We start from the raw sequence: 23282 nt of genomic DNA, 5'->3' as shown, positions 1-23282 counted from the left end.
TGAGACACTTTTGAAAAATTCTGTAAACAAAAGAAAACAAAAAACAAAAGCAAACACAACCCACCTCACACTAATTTTAGCAAAGCAAATTCAGAAAGTGGAAAGACATCACTTTCTTAATAGAGTTTGAACATGGGAAGATGCTACTGCCTCAGGCAGCTCATCTCCCTTTCCCCAGGAATTACTCTGCACAGACCTGCTGGCTGAAATATTTATGTGAACATCTTTTGGTCCAAATGAAGTGGGGTGGATTAGCTTCAATCTAGGGGTTTTTTTCCAGCCACACTCCTTGGGATCAGACCGCATTAGCAAGCAGTCACCCAAACAGGCCGACTGACGGACCTGAGCTGGTTGTGATTCCTGGCATGAGGCAGGCGAGGGAACCATAGGGTGAGCTGTTGAAGACCAGGCACCCTCGTGGCAAGTGGAACAGGAGTAGTAGCGTAGTGCTTAGATAGGATTCCTTGGGTGTTTTCCTGGTGCTTTTGGGGTTGTTGGTGTGTGTGTGTGTGTGTTTTGTTGTTTTTTAAAGCAGTTCACAATTGCAGATAAAATAAATAAATAAATAAATATTATAACTAAACCCAACTGCCTTTGTGTGTGTGTGTGTGTTTTGTTGTTGTTTTAAAGCAAAGTATCTTTTAAATAACTGCATCCAATGAGCATTAATGTGATGATACTGTCTTAAGCACTGACAGACTGGATTGAAGCACATGATTACCTCCTATTGTTTACTAAGTGGATATTGAGATTTGTTGAGGAAGAGTGTTTCATCACAAGTTCTGACATTTTAGAGGAAGAGAGGAGCCTTATAATTTACAGATCCAGAGACATTAATGTATTTAATAGGCAGCGACAAAAACAAGTAATAAATACAGAGTAACCTAAATAGCAGGGATCATACATTAAAAGTTACAAAATTAAGACTACACATGAAATTCAGGCAGAACCATTTTGTTTAGTCAGTAGAAACTCAGTGAAATATGTTGACAGTAAGTCATAAAAACAAATAATAAAAATAAGTAGATTAAAAAAAATTGTGGAGGTAAGAGAAAACTTAAGACACCAAGAATGATAAAATGTGGAGCCAAGGCTGAAATACATGCAGTGCAAATATCAAGGTGACCTCTTCCTAGCCAGAAACTTTGATATTGTGAAACCTCAACAATTTGCGAAAATTGGTCTGTTACGTAAATAGAGTTAATAATCCAATGTAATTTTTTTTAAAGCAGATAACTTCTAGAAATCATATGTAATTTAAACATAGTACATGTTTAAGAACTACAAGTCTATGTTTTATTGACATAAGTGCTGACAGAGAAATATTTATATCTATTCCATTTCAGAAAGTGTTCAGCTTAGTTAAGGTCAGCATAAATGCCAAGTAATCATCATGGGAAACTCAGAAGAAGGTCAATCACTAGGAAACAAAATCTTAAAAACATGAAACAAGCTAAGAAATTATTCAGAAGTTAATTCTTTACCGTCAAATGCAAGAAATTCCACAACTAGGACATCACTGACTACCCTTGCTGAGACAATTTTGAGTATGTTGGCATTATTAAAGGAATTCAGTAGTAGAACAGTTAAATGTTTCCATGCCACTTGTGTAAAATTTTGAAAGGAGCTGATAAAACCTTGTGTATGCACATAAATAGCTAGAGATTTTTGTACATTCACTTGTCTAGTTTTACATTCTCTGTTTCTTGGTTACCAAGCTGGGTAAATATAATTGCTGCTTCTGATTACCTATATTTGATAAAATGGTGACAATTCATTAATAAGACCACACAACAGCAAGACTGGTGTAAGGTTCCAAAACCTAAAAACCTCATTAGGAATGACACAAACACATTGCCAATATGCACCCTCATTACCTGCATCACGGCTGGCAGCTCTAAGACAGGAGCTTTGAATTTCAGATCTTCCTTTGTAAGCCATTGCTCTACTGAAAACTAGTACCTTGTAACTTATAAAGTTGACAGCAAAATATAACAGAATATTACTAAAGCACTGACCAGCACAGTCAGCATGTAAGGAGCATCACTGTTTTCTTCTACATTGTAATTATTGTGCTGTAGAAAAGGCAGGTTTTTTCCTTTCTTTCTCAGTTTGGCTTTGTTTCTCTTAAAGGGACAAAAATCACCTTCTCTTAATTAAGCAATGCCTGTTTAGCAATTGAATTGTTCTTTTCTCTCATTCCTAAAGCCAGGGAAAAACCCCAGAAGACTACTATCAGCTAGCAAATATAGCTGAAAATGTCACTGGACTTACAGCAGTAATGTTTCTAATGGCCCTTGGCTAAAAATAAAATGTTCTGGACTCATAATGGTCTACTATATTGTGTTTACTAGCTACAACAAAAAGAATGGTTAAAATCCTATCAGTGGCATAATGCTTAGCACCTATTATGGACACAAGTATAACTACCTTACGGTAATTAAAGGCATAAGAAAATGATTAATGTTCTGAAACCATAAAACTGCATCAGTTGAAAAGCTATTATGATTGCACTCTCTACAGCTCAGAGCCTACACTGGGCAATTTATGCTGATATGCATTCTGCATAAAACTGATACTAATTTTTTCCAACATTGGATAATGAACTGTACATAAAGCTGAAACTAAGCACCACACACTGGTCTCTGCTGGAACAGTCCATTTACCCTTAGCCTTTTAAAGATGCAACTGTTCACTTTAAGATTAGGTTCTAGATCTTCCTACTGTGTATTTTTCTCATCAGAAGGCCCAATAATTCACACTGTCATCCCCACCATTTTAGAAATACATTTTTTATCAGAAATACTAAGAAAAAGGAAAATGTATATGGAAAACGTGCTACCTGGCTGCTGCTGTAACAATATGCTGACATTTATATTGGCTCTTATTTAGCCCAGGTATGTCTCAACCAGTCCCTCTCCACTCAGGACCAGCATAACATTATTCACACGGAACAGTACCTTCCTCAACAAGTGACCTGTACGTGCTATTTAATTTGACTAAGCAAACCAGAATTTGTTTGTTGACAGAACAAGTCACAATGTGTGATGAAAGAGGGTATTTGCCATATGGGATACTGCCAGCTCCTTGCAAGTGAAGGTTCAATGTTCTTATTCCAGAAAGAAATAAAAGTGGGCAGAAAGTTTTCCACTGCCACAGCATCACATGCAGTAAATTATTAACCCAGAAATAGTATTCTACATTATTATTTTTGTTAAAGAGTTATTTCAAACATCAGAGAAAGGAAATGGGGAGAAAAAAAAAAAAGAGAGAGAGAGAGATACACTGCATTGTCCAAAACTGAATTGGAAAATTATAGAGTTTATCACCTAGTAATGTGTGGAAAAACAAGCACTACACTCTCATTTATAAGCAATATAATATAGACAGGAATAAAGAGTAACACATAAAAATAGAGGCCATATACTCTTTCAAGACAAATTAAAATAACGGTGTCTTCTCTGCCCAAAATGAGCAGGGTAAGAAAGGTATGAGACATTGGACCAGATTTCTCCTCTGGTGAAGTCAGTGAAGTTAGAGGCTAAATGAATAGGGTCAATTACAAAAAGCTACATCTATTCCTCTTAATGCAATGCAGTATTTCACAGCTAGAGCAAACCACTATAGCTTATCTGAAAGCAAGATACATTAACTTACTCCAGCATGAATTTACCCCTTTCCATTTTAGTTTCCAGACGAACTCCTAAAATCATAGTATTAGATAGTATGAAGAACATTATTACAGTAGGCCAGTCAAAATAGGGTCTCAAAGTCCAAATATAATCCTAGAAGCCATACATGTGCTGCACCATTCCAAGAAGTGCAGAAGAAGAAATCTAACTGAAACATCTACCAAAATATCTCAAGTTGTTTCCATAGTTGACAGAGTAAATCTAGTTCTTTAGGCTGCTAGTTTTTCATTTCCACCTGGAACCAACCTAGGTCCTCTTCCCTGGGACAACTTCAGAGACTGGGTATCATCGCTCAGACCTGCTAGCCATAATTGTTGCTGTGACAGGCTTCTTGTGCAGTAGCCATAACACGTCCTCCCAAACCAAGGAGCGATTTCAGTTCCTATGGGATTAGACACAAAATCACTCCTCACAATATAATTTAGATTGGGCTTTCTCCAGAGGTCTTGTAAGTCACTGCACAGTGACTCTTCCTCCTCAGGACTAATCCAGGTGATCCCCATTCCTGGGCAGTGATCAACGAGGTGCTGGGTGGCACTCAATAACCTTTATCACACCCGCCAAAGCCCAGCGCCAGGAGTGAACAGTTTGTTTATGGGTGGTGCTGGTGACAGGCACACCAACAAGTCCCCTCGTTCAGTCTAACCGGGTGAATTGAAAGATTAGTCTGTCATGCCAGCATGAGGCCTCATTTTTCTTCTGTGCTACATAGGTCGCCCCCTTCCCACAGCCTGGGTTTGATTGTGATTAATTTGTCAAGGCTGGCTACAGCATGGAAATGCAGAAATGGATTGCCAATTTCAGTTAGTCTTCTCACAGAATACCCCTCGAACCAATGCTATTCTGCAGTAGTGACAGCCCAGAAACAAACTGAATTCAGCTCTATTAAGCAGAAACCTGACCCAAAGTGTATTTTAAAGCAGAAGGTGACTTTTCCCACCCCTCTCTCTAACCAGCTCTTCAGTAAATAGCTGACTTCTTTCCTGCCTGCCTGGCAGGTCCACAAAAAGGCCATCCGCATTTATTTTTGTAGTCACCTTGTTAAGACGTACTGAACTTCTGACTTAACACTGTTCAACAAGGTGCACATTTGTTTCTGGATGCCTCACCCTGAGTAAGCCTGAAGGGGAATTTAATATGTATACCATTACTGCTAAGTAAACAAAACCAGCAATGTTTCCACACTGTGCAGAAGCTCTTAAAAGCATTCAAACTTTCTCCTGAACGGCACTCAGAGAAAAGTAAACTTCGACTCTCGCTGCGGTTCCTCTGCAGTAAACCGCATGTGTTCTCACAAGCTGTTTAATATTTCACTGGTATAGACAACTACCCTAAATTCAATAATCAGATTCTTACAGTTTAATGATATAGGAAACAGTTATACAACAACCTGATTTTCTCTTAATAATTACTAATATGGAATTTGAGAAGGATTGCCCCAGTCCCAGTAATGCACGCAATTCAATTTATGCAGTGGTACAACCACCAGAAAATTACTCAAGTTGCATAAATTCAAAGCAAGTGTACAAATCTAACTTTCTATTTCCTTAGAAATTAAGTTTTAAAAAGTATCTTTTCCTCAAGAAAATGTAGACCACTGTAATAGATGTTTCTTTTCATTATTGTAATGAATTGTATTTTACACTATTGACTTGGGTATCACATCTTCAGACAGAAGAAATGTGACTGTGTTTCCAGCAGCACATGCAGTGGCTTTAAACACATCCTGAAGACAAGGCAGCACAAACTCTCTTCCACGCCCAAGGCAGCCTTCTATTAACACAAACACTACCAAGATCTGTGGTGTGCAGAACTGCAGAACATGTTTTATAAACAGGATTCTGGCTTTAGAAACAGGATTAGTCATTCATTGCACTGAACCAACCGACTCTGCTATCGTTCTTCTGCCTCAGAGGCAGTTGCCCTTTCCAATGATATATGGTAGCATTCCTATCTAACAATGATGCAGAAAAAAGGACAACACAGTGAACGACCCTTGGAGGCAGAGACACCTTTAAATTGTCTTTCAGGTACTTCGGTGAGACTCAGACTAGGAGGTTTATTCTGTTGATCTTTTCTTTAATTTCAGGAGAAAAAGAATTTATTGCTTTCACAGCAGTACATTTTTACCTTTCACAGGCCAGCTAAAAGTCCTAACATTCTCAAGCATACTTGCTTTCACACTTCTTGCAGTGACCTTCAGACACCAAACATATGAATGAGAGATAATCTTGGTAATGTAAAGTAAATGTATGTATACATTGACTTTTATTATTTGTACTGGAGTAGTGTCTAGGGTTTCCAACACTGAGTAGGCCCATTGCAATACGTATTGTATAAATATACAGCAACAGACAATGTCTGCTATGGAGAACAAAAAATAGGACAAATATGGGACAGCTCCATAATATTCTGTGGTCAGACCTAGCCAGGCCTATCAAAGTGCACTAGAAAAAAGGAAAGAATGAGAAATAGAAACTGTTCTCCTAAGGCATTTACTTTCCAATGAAGTCACAGAAGCTCAAAAAGATACAGTTAATACTTTTGTGGTAAAACTAATTGATGTATGTCACACTATAAATACTATTCCTAGTCAATGTTAGTGTCTCAGGGCTTTTAAAAGCTGTTTAATGACAACACAAGCACAGAGTAGCATGACTATTCTGTTCTTATAGAATAGGTTTTAACCTATGAATTTGATTCAATATTAACTGAATACACTTAAATTTTCACTTGTAAACAACAGATAAAACAGTTATACAGTATTAAAATGATTGTGGGCTAGAAATCTTATCCTAGGCACGTTTTAGATATTCTTCTAGCTGCTAAAGTATAGAGAATGTGTGTTGCCTAACTAAGATTACAGATGAGACTAGCTATGTGACAGTGCACGGGTAAATTCAATCACTGCTAATAGACACATCAGCGCTAGTGCAAATTTTCAAACCCAGGAATAGTTTTACAGCTGTCAAGATGATACCTATTCTTCTTTAACTAGATAAATTTTATATTAAGTTCCTCCTTTCAAGGAAGCTCAGTTGCATCATGAAATTTGACTGAAACCATTAAACTAGCTGTCTTTTTACAATGTGTTTAAACTCAAAGGTAACATACTTCATATACAACATTTTCTGTAGAAATGGGGAAGACATAAAAAATATGTTCTTATAATTACCAAGTTGTCACACTACATTTAATCACAAATATGGTTAAAAGACACCCACAACACCACAATGTTCCTTTTTTGCAAGGAAAACCTGCTTTGCTGTAGCACCTAATGAGATCTCATCAAGGAATCTGAGGTAACGGCATGATTCCCGGATATGAATCTCACTTGTCAATGAAGAAAACATGGAAGAAACTTGGAATCACAGAAAATCCCAGGATGGAAGGGCTATGACACCTCTGGTGGTCGTTGGGTCCAAACTTCTGCTCAAAGTACAGGCAATTTCAGATTTTGATGAAGATACTTGAGGCCTCAGAGAACTCTAAGGGAGCAGATCTTTTCTTTACTTCCCAATCACTTCTCAAGATTAAATACAAATGTAGAGACATAGGCTCGAGCAGCAATATATGCACTTAACTGGTTGATTTAATTATCTGAATAGGTATTGAAAAGGGTGCCCAGGGAGGTTGTGGAGTCTTATTCTCTGGAGATATTCAAGACCTGCCTGGATGCAGTCCTGTGTCATGTGCTCTAGAGGATCCTGCTTTAGTAGGGGAGTAGGACTAGATGATCTCTAAAGGTCCCTTCCAACTCTGACAATTCTGTGATTCCATGGTATCCACATGATTAGATTAGTTGCTAGTAGCCTCTAAACTGTTTGAGACAGCAATATTTAAGTTATCTTGGGGTAGTTCATTCCTTTATATACATTTAAAGCTAAATTAAGTGAACATGTATAATTTTGAACTTGGGCATCCATCCGCTGATGGCTTTTTCCACAAAGCTGTGGTATGTTCCATGCCCATTAAAGCTGACACAAACAATGGAATTCTCTAATAGACTAGGCTTCAAGTTTAGTTTAGAGACATACTGTTTTCTGCAGGAAGGGGCAGGATCACATAAAAGAAAACATCTGGAGAGCAATAATTTTTACCAAGAAGTATTTTTTACTTTATGTATCATGTTAATTTAATGTCTCCATGACAAGGTCCATGCATTTTTATTTTTTTTCTTAAATTCATTTCTTAACAAATTAGCTTTGAAGAGCTTTAGCTTTTCCTAATTGTTAGGCCATAGAACAAATACATAAGATTATCTTGTTGACATCAGCCAGGAAAAATTAGAAAAGGGAATTAAATTATACAGTTTGTATATAACAATACAAAGTTTTAACTTTCAGCATGGTATTTGAGACATTTTTCATTCTTTTAATGGAAAGCCACAAATACCAAAGCAAACATTATATCTGACCAGCTGAAACCCTGTTTGTGATATCAGCAATAAGTTTTCTAAACACCAGAGATCTTTTCCAGCTCTTTTATGCTTTATGCTTTGAAGAATAGCTTGCCTGGGAAAAAAAATAAATACTAAAAGTGAAAGGAAAAATAAGGAAAAAACCCCAAAGTGCAATGTGGTTTTGATGACTTTGGAGATGTTACTGGCTTTTCTTTCTGCAGGGATCTAAACAGATCATTGCAAAAACAACTAGACATGAGGCATGCTAGCAGCTTCAAGATGTAAGCCACTTAAATAAGAGCAAAAAAGCACACTGAGTATTCAGTGTTCAACAGTCTAAGCTTCAAAGGGAGATTTTTATGGACAGTCACTAAATGCTGTTTTAATGAAGGGTAGGATTTGTCCTCTAGCATTCAAGGGAAAAGCTGTAAGTTGGACCAGTCAGCAAGAACTTCAGAACAGATAAAATTCTAGATAAACTAAATACAATATCCATAAAATGTCAATTTCCGCTGAAAAAGAGAGCTTATTAAGTCTCTTGTCTAGAATCAAGTTTGAGGTTCTCCTTGCTAAATATGTCATATGAATGTTAATTTTAGACTGTTGAGAGCTCATCAATTTAGACTTTGCAGTAATAATTTTTTTAGTATTTAAAATGTGGAAAGAGACCAATTAGTATCCTGGACATTATGCTGTCTGAAATAAGAACACTGTTAAATAATGCATGCGACAAATTTTTATACAAGTAGTAATTAGGTTTCTAGGATTACTTGAACATTATAATAGTAATTTCATAGCTGTTACTGTTATTGATTTTAATAATAATCTCAGTTAACTGGCGTTCAGTCCCATAAGAAGCATAAAAAAATTGAGTTATCATATACCATCATTTTTGCTAAAATATTACATTACATGGATTAGGGATTAAATAACAAAATACAATCAACTTCCGAGTGAGTTACCAAAAGAATGACTGTTAAAACCACACAGTACTGTCAAAAAAGTAGATGCAGTCTTAGGGGAGGGGTGAGGAGCTGCTGAATAGGTAAAAAAAAATAATAAAATTGCTTAGTTTAGAGACAATCTTAGAGACAATCTTCTTAATGAGAATTTTCCTTATGAGAATTACTGCATTTTCCTTTCTTTCCCACCCCTGCATCATAGAAAATGTTTATGATAATATTTATTTTCCTAGGTCACCATAATTGACATCACAATATTAAAACGCTGGTGATCACATACAGCATCAGGACATCATGATGGTTACAGGGACTCAACGCACCTAACTGGATATACAAGACTGCCTCCTGGTTACTGATTATACATTTCTGTATAGGGGCTCTGAAAAATTTGCAGCTATCTCCTTCTTTGGAAAGATGACAGTCCAAGCCTTATTAAAATTGCTCATTAAAGAAATACATATCTTAGAACTGAAATGCCAACAAAAAATGAGAAGAAACAGATGGGAGAGATGGAAATAGACTACCTGAACCTTTAGCCCTATGTCAGGAATTCATTCTGCCTTTGAAAACATTATTTTCCATCTTCTGACTCAGATTTTCAGAGGGCTTTTATAATCCTTCAGTAGCGCACTTGTCAGTTAATCCCTTGTTATAATCTCTCTTGGATCACCTCTTGGGGAGAAAAGCTGATGGACATGCTCCCAGCCCTTTGTGGATTGGCAGGAAGAATTGTTCTTTGGATACTGAGGGGGACGCACTGGAGGTCAGGACAGCTGTGACACGAGCTGGCACTAGACCAAGGGACCTCTCTCCCCAGACAGAGGCAGAGCACAGGATCTGTGATCTCTCCCTGCTTCCTGCCTTGAGAACATACTATGTGCTTCTATTTCCTAGACACGCTGCACTTTTACACTTTTTTCCCCCCCTTTCCTTGCTTTCTAAGCTTGCTTTTCAGTCTCTCCTTTAGCAACACATAATAAATTCAACCTTGCAATTTTTTGCCATCACCAGGCCAAAAACGACAAGTGTAAGTGACCTGATTCTAATAAAACAAGTCTTGCTTCAATGTAATGAAGGCGTTTAAAATGTGGTGAACCTGTGTGTTTCCAATGCCTAAATCATGGCAGACATTCTGCAGTTTCATGGCTTTTGGTCTTTTTCTTTTTCTTCCTCTCTCTGTATTTTTTAAAGAAATGCAAATCTATCTTAATAAGAAAACTGAAGAGCTGCCATTATCTTTTTCTCAGAAAGGATATACAATATAATTCTAGTACAAGCCAAGTTAAGGTAAAATATACAGCTACAGTGATGTAGAGACAAAAAAAGAAACACACCACCAAATGGAGATTTCTTTTAAAGTTTTATCTTTCCCTCTTCATTTTTTTTTCCTCCATCAAGTTTAAAATAACATTAAAATATTTGATTATGTTGCCAGAGAGCAGCTTATGTTGCCAACATAAGTATTTAGGAACAGAAGCCAAACCCCATATTACTGTAAAACAACAGCAAGAAGGTAACAAGTAGGTGTGCGTAGACCATAACATCTTCAAATCTTTTCATATGTGGTCCATTCCATAATTCTCCCTTTACTGAGTATTGTGACAAACACGAAAATTCCCGTCTTCTCATACCCATCTGCAGAGCCTTGTTTTAATTTTGCAGCTCGTAACGTTTGTAGCACTGTATCAGACATCCTTGTTCACTTTGCAGGTTGCAATCACCAGAATTTGGGAATAGCTTCTTAACGAAATGATAATTCTCTTCCATAAAATCTACTGAAGAAAGTTGCCTTTTTTCCCCCCACATCTTCTGGCAGTACCTCAGATATAACATGATAGTAATAATGAGGAAAGTGGATGTGTAAATGGTGTTTTACTATGTATAATATAATCTGACACAATACAGCCTAAAATAACATATTTTACCCTCTGGTCTATGGACTAGTCTGTAGAGTTATTTTTATCACTTTTATTATTTTTTTTAAAACTGATAGCAAAATTGCTTTGAAAAGGGAAAAGAGACAAAATGTTAGAAACCTTCTAAAAATCTAGCTGGCCTACAGAAAGGCTGTGATAAGGTTGAGATTGCAGCCTTGCTCACATTTGAGTATTATTGAGCAGCTGCTGAGGATCCGTTGCTTGATACTTCAGTACCCCCCTAACGACATGGGAGTGACACAAGTCCTCTGTGCTCCTCCTGAAGCAGTTTTGTTTGTTAAACTTCGTGCTCTTCATATAAAGGAAAGCATTTATTGCAACAGAAGAGTAAGCCAGGGATCCATGGCTATATGAATCTTCATCATCTTTGCTTTCTTAGACAGATTAGCAGTTTATAGGCATATTAGAGGTGACAGGAATCTCTCAGGAACAATAACAGATCTTTTTTCCCCTTTTTTTTCCCCAAAGTACCTACAGGTAGACCCTTACTTGTTTCGCAGTCCTTTTAAAAAATTCAGCATTGGTTGCATTCTACTTAATTTTTTTAAGATTTGATCCCTCATTTGAAGCTATCAGACTTTTAAACCAGAGATACCCCAATGAGTGAACTTGTTGCCAGCACTCCTTAAATAAGAGCACATTAAAATCCAAGTTTTGACTCCTGGCACACTGCCTTAATAGCAATGGCTTTCTTGGGGCTTTAACTTGTTTAAGCTGGAACCTCCACTGTGCTACGGGTAGAGACGGAGCCTCAGGAAAGTGTTTGAGGAAGAAAGGCAGACCTTTCCTCTATCCAACACCCACTCATGAAAAGCAATCTGCTTTTAGCCAAAACCTCAGAAAGAGGCTTGCCTGCTTGTTTCTTCCCAGTTTCCTTTTTATGGGAGAAAAGGAGTGCTCTGCAGTGATGCAGACAGGAAAGGACTGCCTTCCCAAGAATTGTGACTACTCTCTCCTAGTAACAGTAGAAAGGTCAACCAATCTAAGCATTTGGAGCAGAATGCAATCCAGATTCTTAAACTGGATAGACTCAGTTGATCTCTTGCAAGTTTGTCCCCTTCCATTTGGATGTGAAACTCAGTTCTCAGCCAAGGGTTTCTGAAGGGACAGCATTTGTTGGTATCAGTCTTAGGTGAGAAACCAAGGCTCCATGTTCCTTCAGTAACATTTTATTGGGATAGTCTAGTGTTAACTGCACAATACATAAAGCCAGGAATGAAGCTGATCTACTTGCTTGTCTAGACACTGACTTTTTCTACAGGAATGGGCATGCATAGTGGGAAAAATGCCAAGAAAACCAGAAAGATGAAAGCATAACTTTGCCGGTTTTGGTTGTGCTTAACATCTCAAACACAACACACAGCATTTTAGCACTGTAACTGCTATCAAACATTCTTGAAAATATTGACACCTGAAGCCTGATGCAGGGCTGACTGTTTAATTGCTACTCTCAGGTAGTATGTCTGAGAGTCAGTAAAAAGGGAAAGGATTTTTTTCCAATGAGGAACAGAGAAAGCATTTCTTAAAACATAAACAGTAAATTCAATTAGAGATTGTATTCCCAAAATAAACCAACCACAACAACAAAAAAACAGCCTCAGAAAAAACAGAGTATTTTAGCATAAAAACGTCTTAATTCATTTCCAAAGGTGAAAATATAGCAAACAATTACTGGAAAAGCATCTGCCACACTGTGTAATGTTTCAGCAATGCTGCAGCATTCCAGTTAAAATCAATGGTGTCAGTTACCTCAGGAAAAGAAAATTCAAGATTCCTACCAGAGATTCTGTCCAACTTTCTCTACTGACTTCAGGGCACCATATCCCTCACCTGCTGAGACCTTTTCTACTAATTAGGTCAATTCTAAAATGAAATTAACTATTACATTTGTACATTCTACTTACAAGTAACTTCTATATATTTGCACCATGTCTTGTCTGTTTTTGTAAACTAATAACAAAAACTTGTCTATGTTAAAGATGAAGATTTAAGCCAAAGAGTCAAGAACTAAAATGCAGAGCTCCTTGGCAAGTTCAAGAGATGGACCTGAACTAAGGACCAAAGGAGAGCTTTATCTGAAACCTGATCCACACTCAGAGTCTTCTAGTGTTTGTGAAAATGGCATCTGCATGTTCTTCTGCAATAATTTAAGTGTAGTTCAAGTAGCAAAGGATACAGCACCCAAAGTAATTCAGATCTACCTTCTGAAGCCTAACTCAGATTTAGAATGATCACCCAATTTTAAATAAGAGGTCCCTGAAAAAGAGGAAACAACCCTAAATATTCCCATCACATTTCCCCTCTGTATTTGCAGTATTTGATTAGGCAAAACTCAAATTACTCTAAAAATCTCTATATGTTATTTTTGCACAGCAGCAGCTATGTCAGACTATTAGATGACTGAGTTTTTTTTAATGTATTGCTCCTTAGCATGTTTCTTTAAAACCCTTAAACTGTACAAGTAATCCAACTTCCTATCATTCACATGCATTTAAATGAAAGAAAAATTGCCTATATAACTTTTCAATGAAGAAATATTTTTGTTCCCTGGGGATCTGCATGTCCTCTGAAGTGTCTCCATATTTTTTTTTTAAATATTGAGCAGCTTGTGTTTTTTCTCCTTCATGCCCACTTCTTCTGCAATGCCAACCTATAAAAGCAGCTAACTATTAGTGGTGGATTGGGTTAAGAGTACAATAAAGCAAGCGACCAACTTTTAAAAGAAATCTTTCTCTCCAGTTCTTCAGGCAGTATTAATTTGAACGTAAATTAATAAATTAAAAATGTCAAAGCACAGCTCAAGGGAGCTAAGACAATTTCTTGTTATTCTAGCAAGTTTGCTTGAGGAAAACATACTTCTTCCCCAGCCTTGGACACCGGTAAGTCTTGCTTGCTTGCCTTCTGGATGGAAAATCTTGCCAAACTCCTGTTTTCCCCTGGTGAAGCCCCAGCAGTGTGTTTAACAGTTAGTGGAGCTGCAGAAGTGTCATCACAGCTGTGGGTCTTGGCTCATAGGCTAAGGGTTTTAAGTATCCTACTTATCAGCACACTAGTATCCACTCACACTCAAAGATTTTGGGTCTCTGTTATTTAACACAGCATAAATAGATTAGCAAGCCAACATGACTGACGAGACATTTGATATGAAATATCACTGATTAAAATAGTAATAATATGAAAAACTGAATAAGCAATGAGCAACATTCAAGGTCTTACTTACCATAAATTCCTGTTGAAATACAGGGAAATGCCTGTAAAACAAATGAAAGAAAAAGAAATCAGTGGGATTTCTGTTTGCTGAACTTTTTCTCAAAACCAATAATATTTTTTTAAATGCCTGTTTTTCAACATCCAGAGATTACACATTGTAGCCTTCACTGTTATGGCAGTCAATTCACAGGCATATTCATTTAATTATGAAAAACATATTTCATAAGTTTTCCTCGCTGCCATGTTAATAAAACCACTTTCTTTTTCTCATTGTAAGATATGAGCAACATTTGAACTGCAAATCATTATTAGAACTGTCTTTTGAGCTAAAAATTAATGCCATAAGCTAGAATGGTAGGGAAAAAAAATCATTATCTGCAAAAAGTTAGACATAGTTTCTTCAGTAGTAAAATAAGCTTGGCCAGCTTAAACCCTGCCCTTCCCTCCCCTGCCTCTTTGCCTCACTCACTATAACCTCCTTTTCTGTTTTGTAGCCTTTTATTTTTAACCTCAGCTCTTTTAGACATGTGATTTATGGTGGGACCAAACACAGCTGTACTGGCAGAAGTCAAAAGTTTGCAGACTAGTGCAGGGAGAGGAACCAGAAGCTGCCAGGTGAAAAGAAAGGGTACATTTTCCAGTCCAGCTTGGACACCAAAGAAAATGCATCATGCAACAAGAGATGGTTATAGACACCGTGTCAGCAAGAGTGACAATTTCCGTTTCTCCTAGCTGTACGTGTTGTCTGGAGATTTGCATTTCTGTGAGCCAGAGTCAGTTTCCCACCAGGAGAAACCAAAGCCGTGTTAGGGACATGGTTTCACAAGAGAGACAATTTTCTTTGTGTGCAGTTGTTATCTGATATCACCTTCGCCTCCCACCTCTGGACTGACAGCAAACACAGCTCAAAGGTACAAGAGCACCTGGGACCAAAGTCTCAAATATCCACCCTCAGGCTTCCTCCAGATCCCCTGGCGATGAGTCATCATACAAAAGAAAGGAATTTTTCTTTACTTAATCACACAGGAAAACATTATTCAAAGCTAATGCTTGCTTTATATTTAACCAGGGAATTAATTAGGGAATGGTGATTAAGAAAGGAGAGGTCTAATGGAAATAATACATCCTCCCCTCCCCTCTGAAAATACTGAAGTAAAATAAAGTGGGGGAGAATTATAGTCTCATTCCTTCTCACAACCACTACAACTTACATCCTGAAAAATACTTAGCTTTGTAGTTTGCACCCAATAAATCACAATGAACCACCTCTTTAAGGAAATGAGGAATGGAGTAAAAAAAAGTAATAAATAATGCACACATGCTTACAGAACTCAGACTGAGGTGGCAACAGATGCTCCAGCAATGAGAGGGGCATAAAGGATGATTTTGTCCAGTATAGAAACAGATTTAAAATTCACCACTGTTGAAGCTTCACATCTTAAGAGATAATTGCTCCAAACAAGTGTTTTGTTTTCCTTCCTTTCCATAACTTGAGTAAGAGCACATGGTTTAGATACTCTTACCAGCTTACTTCTCCTACTGGTCTCACAACTCTGGGGGAGGAGAAATGGTCCAGAAGGACCTCTGAAATCCCATCAAACCCATGGCTTCTTGGGCACCACCACACATGGTACCTACAAGAAGCAGGACCACCTCTGATGACTTCAGATTGCCACACATGTGGCAAAGCCATCCACAGCCAGGACCATGAGCTTGGGGCAGCTTTACAAGCAGTGAAAGAGCAGGGTGCACCAGCTGCCCCTGTGTTGCTACAGATTTATCACCTGCACAAAGGATGTGTCTAATACAGAATCGAAGCAAGATGCATCTACTTAAAGCCCTGATGGTGATCTTCAAGGGATTTACAAGACTGGCTGCTGCACTATGAGACGGGCTCAGCACACAAAGTCAAGGTCTCACACTGCAGCTGTGTTTACTGGGGCTCCCAGAGCTGAGTGCCTGAATGGGAGAAGCCTGTGGGCTCCAGAGGATTGGACTTCTTTTGCAGCTTCTCTTGGGGAAGAGGAGATTAGACAACTTCATTTTCAGCATTGCATGGCAGACACTTGTCACATTTGTTCACCTTCAATCACCGAACACAATGTGACGAGGCTGTTCAGCAAGCCTTAGCTAGCAATTTGTGTGTTCTGCGTGTTTCTTAACACCTACTTTAAAATTACCGTGTAGACACGTACTTTTAAATTACCACGTGGACACGTCACAATCATTACCTTGCTTTCAGTTTCTGTCATGCAGCTGAAACCTATCTGAATGGAGCTACAAGGGTATGTAAAATCCCAACAAGCTCCTTCCAAATACTGGTCTGTGCCATAACTTTGACAACCAGCAGATGTAATTTCATAAAATGTGACAGTGCTTTTATTCATTCCAGAAAGACCCATGCCCGAGATCACATGTCAACAGTTTTCCTCTGAGCTCCCAGGGAGACAGTTTAGTCTAGATGCCAGGTTGAAATCACTGGCAGAGCAGTAACGGGGAACTCACAGCATGGATCTCAACATAGTACAATACTTGGCTTATGGACAAAAGATGTTAATGTTTCTAACCTTTTCTGTGCATAATAATATCTTAATTATATATTTGATTTAAATTTTTTAAAAAATCAGTTTCACAGTACAAAATCATTCATCCTTATTTCCACAATGAAACATTTCTCATCTTAATTTGTTGCCAGTAACTGCTATTTATTGACTAACCTTTAATTTCTTTTGCTACTGAAATAGTGTGTTTGCTTTGCTTCAGGGCTAATAAGAAATGTTACCCTGACAGCACTCAAAGTGGATACAGCTCTTGAGTAGAACACGTAATAATGGTGATAGCTTCCTACTACTACACTGCTGCCATCATCTAGAGAAAGCAGCCAAATTAAATCAGCTGTGTGAATACTGTAAGACTCAAATTGATTTAATTCCGGTAGGAAAGGATGTGGGTGCCCAGCCTCTGGTATTTCTTATCTGTTGTTTCTTTACTAAGGCTACAGCAACAGGGCTAATTAGGATGAATGTAATGCAGTTTCATGAGGAAAATTTACCATAGTCATCATGTGAAGGCCAAGTTGGACCCTAAGACATTTCAATAAGTGGAACCTGGGTATTTAAATACTTAAGGGCTTGTTTGCAACAAGGGGTTCTAGTTCATACAGAGCTGCAATGTATTAACTTTTACTCAGTAGAGGAATACAATTACTACATCCACATGACCAGATGCCTCCCACTGCAGTCTTAATAATTGCTTCCACAGAGCAAGGACTTCCTTCAAATTAAGCTCTCAGAATTCTGCACCGGCACCCCAGTGTCACTTCTGCCACAACCAAGCCACATACAAGGTAAGCACTTTTCTTCCAGCACATAACACAGCAGAAAACAATAACATCAAACACAAATTGAGCTTTCTCTGATTTCACTGCATCACCTCATGAAGCAGACTAATACTCAGATTTGAAAGCCATTTGTCACCATTTGACTCAGGTTCGACAACAATGCTCTCGATCCCCTCCCCCTCCCGCCCAGGTAGGGAAGGAGAGAGAGAAAAAGAGACACCTGGCTGGATTGAAAACTAAACTGCACAGCTTTAATTAAACACTAACGATATAAGAAAAAAAAATATATATACACAATTATATACGAACATGTTCAGATATAAGTAAAAGCCTCTCGCCTCCCCCCACCCCCAGCAACTCCCACAGCACTCCCCTGAGCTGGGAGAGTCCCGAGAAATTCCGGAGCTGCTGCTGGAGAAAGCGGAGAGTGCAACCTGCATTACTGAATCTTCACAAATAACTCAAACTTTTAAAAAGTCTCTGTTTTTACTGAGATTACAAGTAGAAAAAAAAATTATCTAATGGTTCAACAAAGTCAAAAGTCCTCAGTATCTCTGGGTTGAAGGTAGTTGAAGGTGTTACACCACAAACTTTTCTAGCAAGTTCAAAGTAACAAACATTTTATTGAGAAAAGGAAAATAAATGGCCATACATTTTATACTTTCTTTGACTTTTTTTTTTTTTTTTTGTAAATCTCCTTGCTTCCTAGGGCCTGTGCCACCAGTGCAGAAAACCTTGCATCTGACCAAACCTGAGGGTGTTAAAGACTACCATTCTCAGCATCTCAGTCTGGAGGAGCTGAAGAGCAGAGCAGTAGTGGAGCATTGATGCAGCAAAAATGCTCCACGGGACCATGCTCTGGGACCTGCGACAGAGGCATTTTGCTAGAGGAGGAGCAGATAACTGACACCGGGAAAAGATTTATTCAACAAGCAGCTTGCTCCCTTGTGATCTCCAGAAACTGCCTTTTCATCTCTCCGTTCTTTTACATAATCTGAGGTAGCAGCCAGCCTCTGCTAGGTTAAGATGATGCCCTCCTGTATCAGCTCCAGCTGGGCTATTTCTCTTCCCATCATCTTCCTCCAGAGCCTGTGAAGCCTTATATGTTCCTGAGCTGCCTGCCTTTATCCTCTTGATATCACTGGGAGTTATCCATTCACAGTCTGTCCTTCTGACCTTCTCCCTCTTACTTGCCAGCAAGTGGGAAGCTGCCTCTGGTCTTGGCTTCGAGTACCAGCTGCACCAGTGCAACTGTATTTTCCATAGTGGCCAAGAAATTATACACAGTTATTTCTCTTTGTTTTTTATGGACCAAAAATATTTAACTTGCCTTCCACTTTGAAAGACTATCCCTACACTGCCTTAGTAGCATTAAAAACTTACAGAAGCACTAACACCCAGACCAAAGAAAGATCCAAAGCTCCAAAAACCGCAGTGCCAAAACACACTCCATGTCAGGTAAGGAGAAACTTGAATCCTTGCTTCAACAGAAATGCCCCACTCCTGTCACTCAGAGGATCTAGCCCAAAACTCATCCAAACTGTGCTCTTTTACAGTGCCTCAGTTTATTATTTTTAAAGTTGGCCTCAAATTTTTGTTCTTCAGTTTCCTTCATTTATTTCAAAATACTACAGTAAGATGAGTTCTTCTGTGCAGTAGGTATTCTTGTCTTACAGTACAGTGAGCACCTCTGCTAGATTGTTTGTCTTACAGTTGGTGATTGCCTCATGAACTGAAGTGGCAAGTGAGTGGGCAGAGAGAAAATCGGTTAAGAGCAGCCCTGACAACACTGCTCTGCTGTCATGCAGGAGGCTGAATGCTAAAGGGACTCTGCAGAGGTAAAGCAGAGGGTTAACAAGATAAAGCTACCTATGCTAGATTGGGCTCTGCTGAGCAGAGTTAAAAGGACTTGTATATATTATACAGGACTTTTCACACCTGAAGTTCTCATGCGAGTTTTCAAGAAGTTAACTGTAATGTAAATACATATCTGTAATAGCTTTGTAGAACATCATCGATTAATAATGTTCTGGTTTCTTTGGCACTTTACTACCTCTATGACTTGTCATGTCCACCTTAAAAAAGTATTTACTGCCTAAAGCCTATGATTTCTGCCAGTAAGCTACTTTAAATGGTCTAAATTGTTTGAAAAATGAATAACTTATTTTCACAGCAAGATTTTCTGATTTGAATCTAATAGGTGTTGAAAGGTGTGGAATACAGTGGTGTACATTTATCACTTGCAGCACGAGGTTGAGGTGCAACAATGGCAGGGAACGTACAGGATCTCACTCAGAGAATGGGAAGATAGGAGTGAGCTTGGTGTGGCTTAACATAATGTGTTTTTTATTTGCCTTGCTTGGCTGCTGATGTGCATTTTGTAGTCTTTACCCTCCTTAGGTATTGCTGACATTTTGAGGTGAGTTACAGTTGTCAAGGTGGAATATGAGACAAGCAGTGAAGGCATGCTTCTGGATGAACTTTTCAGTTCTTTTAGTATGAGAAAATGATATTTAGCTATCAGTTGCACATGCTTCAGACTCACTGTGGTCATTATTTTCAACATGCAAGCAGAAAGAGTCAAACCCAGAAAGCCTTCAGGCTCATTCATGCCCATCCTGGCAGCACCCACCTCTGCAGCCAGTACACAGAACCGTAACATCAGGTGTGCACAATAGCACCACTGCCCAAGAGTTTCAGTGCAGCTTTAACACCAGCACTCCCACACCCACTTTACATTAAATCATCTCATCATACAGACACTGCCATGTGCTGGCAGAATCTGGTTGGAGGTGTGTGACTAGTGGAGTCCCACAGGGGTCAGTACTGGGACCGGTGTTGTTCAACATCTTCATCAATGACCTGGATGAGGGTATAGAATGTACCCTTAGCAAGTTTGCTGATGACACTAAGCTGGGAGGAGTGGCTGACACACCAGAAGGCTGTGCTGCCATTCAGAGAGACTTAGATAGGCTGGAGAGTTGGGCGGGGAGAAACATGATGAAATTCAACAAAGGGAAGCATAGAGTTTTGCGTTTGGGGAAGAGAAACACCATGTCCCAGTACAGGTTGGGGGCTGACCTGATGGAGAGTAGTGTAGGTGAAAGAGACCTGGGGGTCCTGGTAGACAGGAGGATGACCATGAGCCAGCAATGTGCCCTTGTGGCCAAGAAGGCCAATGGCATCCTGGGGTGCATTAGAAAGGGTGTGGTTAGTTGGTCAAGAGAGGTTCTCCTCCCCCTCTATTCTGCATTGGTGAGGCCGCATCTGGAGTATTGTGTCCAGTTCTGGGCCCCTCAGTTCAAAAAGGACAGGGAACTGCTTGAAAGAGTCCAGTGCAGAGCTACAAAGATGATGAAGGGAGTGGAACATCTCCCTGATGAGGAAAGGCTGAGGGAGCTGGGTCTCTTTAGCTTGGAGAAAAGGAGACTGAGGGCTGACCTCATCCATGTTTACAAATATGTAAGGGGTGAGTGTCAGGAAGATAGAGTTAGGCTTTTCTCAGTGATGACCAGTGATAGGACAAGGGGTAATGGGTGTAAATTGGAGCATAGGAGGTTCAAGGTGAATATCCGAAAAAAATTTTTTACTGTGAGAGTGACAGAGCCCTGAAACAGGCTGCCCAGGGAGGTTGTGGAGTCTCCTTCACTGGAGACATTCAAAACCCACCTGGATGCGTTCCTGTGTGATGTACTCTAGGTGACCCTGCTCTGGCAGGGGGGTTGGACTAGATGATCTTTCGAGGTCCCTTCCAACCCCTAAGATTCTATGATTCTATGAAATAGCACCATCTGCACCCAATCTAACAGGACAACCTGCAGAGTTCAGAGGTAGGGACGTAAGTGCCCTAACCAGCCATCTTTAAGTCTAGCATCAAGCAGTGTGAGTTAGCATGAGGAAAACCAGCAAATTACTTCTCCTCTCCCCTTGCCATGACTCTTAGTCTGCCCCAACTTAATTTCTGTGAGCCTAAAGAGTCTGAACCCAGTTATAGCAAGATTTTTCAATGTTCATCAACTAACTTCACAGTATCAGCTACCCTGATAAACCTGTTCATCTGCTAAAGCTCCTAAAAAAAATGTGTGCCTTAGATGCTTTTCAAAACAGCATGTTCTTAAAAATCACCTAACCCCAAAAAGCATAATAAATCTATACAATTCAGGGCCTGTTGTACCTCTTAGGCTGCAGAAAATACTCATAGTGTACACACATACATATTTAAGATATCATTAACATCTAAAATTCAGTCAAGTTTTTCTGATTTTACTAGATCAAACTTATTAACAAAAAAATTTAAAAATGGGTGTCTTGAATATGGCCGATCACACACAAACCTTCAGGCATTCATACACTTCAGGTTCATAAGCTACAGTAGAAACACAACGCATGCAAGTGCCAAAAAAAGTTGGGGAGAATTATTTGGTGTAAACATAAGGGTCCAGCTACTTTACATGCCTAAAAGTTTACATGCTGGCTATATGAAGGTTCTCAAAAGATGCCAATAGCTGAGAAAATGATGGTAAAGTAACTACAGTTGAAAGTTCACATTCAGACACAATGTCAAACATCCTTTCTGTTCCGCGTCTCAAGACTATACTATGCACTTTTACTTACCAAAACCTAAGTTAATATTGCACAAAGGGCAATGAGTTTAGAAAAAAATTATACGCAGCAGTAACTAAATTTTAAATAAAAATCTAACAGCTGGGTGGCAAATTATTATTGAGAGGACCTGTTCCAAAGCTAATGAAAGCTGATTGAAGGACTCCTATTTAGTAAAAGTTATTTGCAACAAGTGCATAGAGCACTTCATCATAACTCAGAGACATTCAAAACAAATGCATGTCAATTTTCCAGAGGACTTCCACAAATTTTTCCTGCTGGTCACTCTTAAAGACTGCTCCAGACAGTTACCACAAAGACTGCTGTTCTTCTATGTTTGTTTTTTTATACAAAAGAGCAGTTACTGAAAGGGGCTACCTGAGAGGTTAGAAGTCCAAAACCATCTTTAATATTTCCTGTTAACCAAACTAATTAGATCAAGGGATTGTGGAGGAAGCTCTTCTTTTGATGATCTGTTTGCCCCAAAAGTGGCAATGAGAACTGAGCAATAATTTTGTTTATTTTTTTATTGAAATAGTTAAAATTTCAACCAAATAACATTCAACTATGAGAATGAGAAAAAAACCCACAACCTTAAGGAATCACTACCAAGATTTACAAATCCTTTTGATTACCTGTGTATTCTAACTTTATATGAATTTAAAATAGACTTCTGAAGATATTGAAACGAGCTTGCTACAATGAACTTTGAAAGACAGCAGAGTGTTATAGTATTGTCAGATTTGGAAGGGACCTCTAGAGATAATCTACTCCAAGACCCCCGCTAAAGCAGGATCCCCCAGAACTGCATCCAGGTGGGTCTTGAATGCGTCCAGAGGAGACTCCACAACCTCCCTGGGCAGCTTGTTCCAGTGCTTTCTCACCCCATACCATCTTAATTAGGAAACTCAGGAATTGTGGGCTAGATGAGTGGACTGTGAGGTCAATTGAGAGCTGGATGTGTGACAGAACTCAGAGAACTCACTGAGAAGAGATGCTCACCTTTACTCCCACCCATCAGGCATTGATACACATCAGCAACATCTTACTCTGAGCCTTCTCTTCTCCAGGCTGAACAGTCTCAGCATCTTCTGTGCAATACAGGCCCTTAATCATCTTTGTGGGCCTTTGCTGGAC

The 23282-nt window shown here is 38.9% G+C and overlaps 1 protein-coding gene across 1 annotated transcript in view; it reads right to left on the bottom strand.

Moving 5' to 3' along the window:
* MACROD2 (MACRO domain containing 2) overlaps positions 1-23282 on the bottom strand; it is an 895210-nt gene that overhangs the window by 280459 nt on the left and 591469 nt on the right. The window contains exon 6 of the mRNA XM_010000182.1: positions 14214-14244. Within this exon, the coding sequence (XP_009998484.1) occupies positions 14214-14244 (31 nt within the window). The remainder of the gene's footprint in view (positions 1-14213; positions 14245-23282) is intronic.

The sequence above is a fragment of the Chaetura pelagica genome, unplaced genomic scaffold (genome assembly GCF_000747805.2).
Source record: "Chaetura pelagica isolate M959 unplaced genomic scaffold, ChaPel_1.0 scaffold336, whole genome shotgun sequence".
Lineage (NCBI taxonomy): Eukaryota > Metazoa > Chordata > Aves > Apodiformes > Apodidae > Chaetura > Chaetura pelagica.
This window is presented reverse-complemented; position numbering and strand designations above follow the sequence as displayed.